The 4,745-nt window shown below is 51.8% G+C and overlaps 1 protein-coding gene across 2 annotated transcripts; it reads left to right on the top strand.

Moving 5' to 3' along the window:
- Positions 1-1,460: 1,460 nt before the first annotated feature.
- LOC125538034 (ferredoxin-1-like) lies at positions 1,461-4,218 on the top strand. Of its 2 annotated transcripts, none has more exons than XM_048701344.1 (2): positions 1,461-1,656; positions 3,600-4,218. In XM_048701344.1, exon 2 carries the CDS (start codon positions 3,616-3,618, stop codon positions 4,066-4,068), a length of 453 nt encoding a protein of 150 aa, XP_048557301.1. In that variant the 5' UTR covers positions 1,461-1,656; positions 3,600-3,615; the 3' UTR covers positions 4,069-4,218. The 2 variants fall into 2 exon arrangements, with proteins under 2 accessions (XP_048557301.1, XP_048557302.1); XM_048701345.1 differs by having other exon boundaries at positions 1,468-1,656; positions 3,597-4,218.
- The last annotated feature ends 527 nt before the right edge of the window (positions 4,219-4,745 follow it).

The following is a 4,745-nucleotide window of genomic DNA, read 5'->3' on the forward strand; positions in this document are numbered from 1 at the left end:
GATAGATGTCATCAGCTAGGTAGTACCCCTTGTTGTAGTGCCGCCCATTGACCTCGAAGTTCACCAGAGGAGAATGACCTTCAACAAGCTTGACAAAGACAGGGGAGCACTGCAGCACATTGATGTCATTGTGAGTTCCTGGCATACCAAAGAAGGAGTGCCAAATCTAGAGGTCCTGTGTGGCCACCGCCTCAAGTACCACACTACAACCGCCTTTGGCGCCTTTGTACATCCCCTGCCAAGCAAATGGGCAGTTCTTCCATTTCCAATGCATGCAGTCGATACTTCCAAGCATCCCAGGAAATCCTCTTGCTGCATTCTGCGCTAGGATCCGAGCAGTGTCTTCCGCATTGGGTGTTCGCAAGTATTGCGGTCCAAACACTGCCACCATTGCCCGACATAACTTGTAGAAGCACTCAATGGTGGTGGACTCGGCCATGCGCCAATAGTCGCCGAGTGAATCACCGGGAGCTCCGTATGCAAGCATCCTCATCGCTGTCGTGCACTTCTGGATCGAGGTGAATCCAAATTTGCTGGTGCAATCCTTCTTGCACTTGAAGTAGCTGTCGAACTCCCAGATGGAATTCACAATCCTGAGGAAAAGTTTTCGGCTCATCCGATAACGGCGCCGAAATATTTTGTCGCCGTGCAGTGGAGCGTCGGCGAAGTAGTTGGAGTAGAGCATGCAGTAGCCTTCGAGACGATGCCGGTTTTTTGCTTTCATCCGCCCCAGCACCGAGCCACCTCGCCGCGGCTTTTCATTGCTCGCCAGGAGGTCGACGAAGGCGGCGAGGACCATGAGATGTTCCTCTTCCTGGACGTCGGCCTCGGCTTCCTCCTCCAGCAGCGCGACGAGCGCTCCCTCGTCGTCCGAGTCCATTGCCGAGGCAGGCAAAATCGCCGAACACCTTACGGGCGCGGTGGGCATGTACCCGCCGAAACTGCCCCTCCGCGGCCGGAAACGACGAAAAAATCGCCCAACTGGTGGTGGAAGGGCTGCCTCGGCGAAACCTCTGCTCTTTTTCCGACGGGATGGACTATCTAGCGGTGGCGGGGCGGTGGGCGGCACCGGGATACAGCCGGTTGGCGGCTGAGCGTGTGGGGGGTGGGAGGCGAATCGGGAAGAAATACTTAACTTTTCCCCTAACGGTGTGGGCCAGACGTATTTTTCCCTTGCGCCGGAGCACCCGAGCGCCCCCCAGTACGCCGGGTTCGGCCTGCGATCGTCGAGCCAAAAAACGGGCCGAACAGGCGGATTTCAACATTCTAAGACGTTTTTTCGATGCCAACCCCGAAAAAGTTGTCTGAGGGTGGCGCGGCTAAAACACCGTCTGTCGCCGCCGTGGCGTCCGTCCAGCAGGAGCGGAGCCAGCAGGAGCGGAGCAACCGAAGCATCCAGAACGCTACCGTCGGATCCGTGCTCCCGTTGGCGCACAAAATGCCGGATGGCGCGGGGACGCGGGATCCGACCAAGGGCCCCCGGCCGCGCCTGCCGCCTGGTGTCAATGACGCGTCTCTTCTCTTCTCATCCGTATCCCAGCCAAGCGCCCCGTGACCGTTCCATTTCCACGCTCCTCCTCTTCCCCTCTCCCCCTTTGCCTCGCTCCGGATTGCAGCGCGGCGGCGGCACACTTCCTTCCTTCCTACCAGTACCAGGTCAGTCTCCTCTGCTCTTCTCATCCCATCTCCCAATTTCCAAATCCCGCGTCAGATAAGTGGTGCCCAAATGCAACGGTAAACCAGCACTGTTCAATGTTCATCACTTGGTTGATTTCGCCTGTGCTGTGTAGACTCTAGTGCGATGCGAATGTGCAATGCAGGGAACCCCGCCTGCACCTCGTCTTGCCTGCTTCGCCACTCATGCTCTGCTCCCTCCCTCTCATAAATGTGTAGCACTATGAGTTGCGCTGATTACTTGAGGTTTCTGTAGGATGGACAAATCTGATAGGTATACTATACTGAGTTCTGACCATGCCTGTCGAATTATATGGGTCCAAGTCCAACTGTCCAACCCCAAATCTAATAAGCACTACTAGTATCACTTGACATTACTTTCTGTTTTGACATCAGCAGCATATAAAATTACGGCTTAGTTTCAGTGCCCAAACCACAACCTTATCTGCAGATATGTAAAGTAGAGTATTGGGCTTGACATGCACAACATGCTGTCAAAGATGCCGCGCTTACTCTTATCGGCATTACTTATGTTCTAAGGGTTTCAGCTTACTCTGAAAGAGCTTTGTGGTGAAAAGGAAATCTAAAAGGTCTCGCGTCATACTATATCATGCGGCGGGTCATTCAAGTGCGGATGACAAAGATCCACATAGAGTTTCCCACATAAACGGAAAAGCTGATTCACTACCATAGACTTGATATGTGTCATGCACTTTGCAGTCTCATCCATATCCCAATCCCAAATACATGTTGTCGAAAACTATTGGCTGCAACTGGATATCTTTTACTCATCAGGCACTTACTTGACTGTAATAGCATCGCTTCTACTTTAATTAATGTCCATTGTCAGAGATTAAAAAATTTGGTCCATGCTCATCAACTAGCTTCTAATGTCCATGTTTTATGGCCCATTCGGGTCATTCTTCTGCCTTTTTTTTCCGTGCGAAAGGTGTCGTGGGGAAGAGTTGTATTGCTTTCTTCGAAGTGGATATGACAAACTTCTGTGATCAGACGATATTGTTGTTCTTTCGTAACTGCGAAAACGTCTTACATTTGTGAACAGATGGGGTACCTGCTAAGACGGGTAGGACATAGTTGTGACACTTTACTTCATTTTAGCACTTGCTTTCAGACCTATTTTCTAGCCAGAAATACTAATTTGATTGCTTGGTCACATCGTATAGCTCAATCAACACCATACTTTCTAAATAATTTTGCTGCCGTATATAGTAGACAAGTGCCTCCCCAACCTGCTAATCGTCTCGACCGCTCGTGGCGGATCTCCCAGTCAAGGTTCGTGTTATGGTTTGACACTCGTTGATTATGGATGATACTCTGTTGTGCCGTGGGCCGTGGGGCTTGGTACGCACGCCGGTGCGGTGCGTTAGGTTGTTTGCATAGTCTTGGCATTGTGATCCCTCAACAACACCCCACATCTACTTGTGTCTCTCGTGGTGTTGGTCTTTCTGCATGCTAGCTAGGTCGTGCCTTCTCCTGGGCGTCAATTTTTTTCTCTTCTTCTGTAACCTTGTTACCTGTACGGTTTTCGGCCCGGTTTCCCTCATAAACAGGGTCAACTTGTGTAGGTTTTCGGTCTGGTTTTCCTTATAAACTGGTTCAGGCTTTGGCAGCTTTTTGAGCAATATATTCAGGTGGGGATCCTCCCCCCCGGTGACCGTCCAAAAAAAATTGGTCCTTGTAAAGCATAATTTTGGGACAGGTCTAATTGAAGTGTTGGGTTTTGAAGTAGTGTAAAACCAATTTATTTAAGCCCACATGTTAAGCCTTATTGCACCCAAAAGTGGAAATTTTGGGGCCAAATATTTCTGCTTGAATTTTGTGCCTGTAAACTCCTTCTACTTTCTGTCTGTTATTACTATAGCATCTCCTCTCTTGTTTCTGAATGATGAATACCATTTTAGCAGACCCCAAGCACCCGAGATGGCAACTACATTCACGGCACCAATTCTGTGCAACTTGAGAGCGAACCCACGCCTGAACCACAGCACCAGACAACAACCGGCGCACTTGCACCTGAGCTCGGCGAGAATGGCGCCCACGCTGACAGGCTCAAGAGCACGGAGCGACTTGCGCGCGGCGGCGGTGTACAAGGTGAAGCTGATCGGGCCGGAGGGGAAGGAGAGCGTGATCGAGGTGGCGGAGGACAGCTACATCCTGGACGCGGCGGAGGAGGCCGGCGTGGAGCTGCCCTACTCGTGCCGCGCCGGCGCGTGCTCCACCTGCGCCGGCAAGGTCCTGGAGGGTGGCGTGGACCAGTCGGACCAGTCCTTCCTGGACGACGCGCAGGTCGGCGCCGGCTACGCGCTCACCTGCGTCGCCTACCCCACCTCCGACCTCATCATCCAGACGCACAAGGAGTCCGACCTCTACTAGCAGCACTAGTTTCATTCAATCTTTGGCACTGTGAGTGTGATCTGATCCGCCTGCATAATGTAGCTGTCGCCTGAATCTTAGCTAAATTTTATTCTCACCCCCCTTCATCGCCGTCGACTTTAACCTGAGCAAGTGCACTTTGTATTTTCATTTTGTCGTTCTCTCTACGTTCTCATGTGGGTATCTGGAATCTGTCGAGCCCATCTTGACGTCGACGGCCGTGGGTATTGCAGTGGCGCGTCAATCGGTTTCAGGTTCGCCGCCGCTCTCGCCACGTCCACGAACAAGAACGGATGAATCTTCCCCGGAGTGTTGTGCCGCGCGCATTGCATTTTCTGCTATCGCGCGCGGCAACATCATCCCATTATCTGGATGCTTTGGTGCAGAAAGGTGTGTCACTTGACTTGGGGGGTAAAGTGTACGTACGTAACACACCACCACCGCCACCAAAACATCGATCTCGACAGCGCGAGGAGATGCTTTCTTGAACTCCGAAATTGCTGTGATCTTTGCCGGTATATGTTGTTTGGTTGGTTGGTGTATACGTACGTTTTTATAAGGAAACACACATGAAAAGACCTTTTGCGGTTTGGTGCGAAGAAAAGGGATGTAATAATAGGGCCGGCACGAAGCGTGCGTGTCCAAAACGGATTCGCGTGTACCTGTACTGGATATCC

This window comes from Triticum urartu, chromosome 2 (assembly GCF_003073215.2).
Source record: "Triticum urartu cultivar G1812 chromosome 2, Tu2.1, whole genome shotgun sequence".
Lineage (NCBI taxonomy): Eukaryota > Viridiplantae > Streptophyta > Magnoliopsida > Poales > Poaceae > Triticum > Triticum urartu.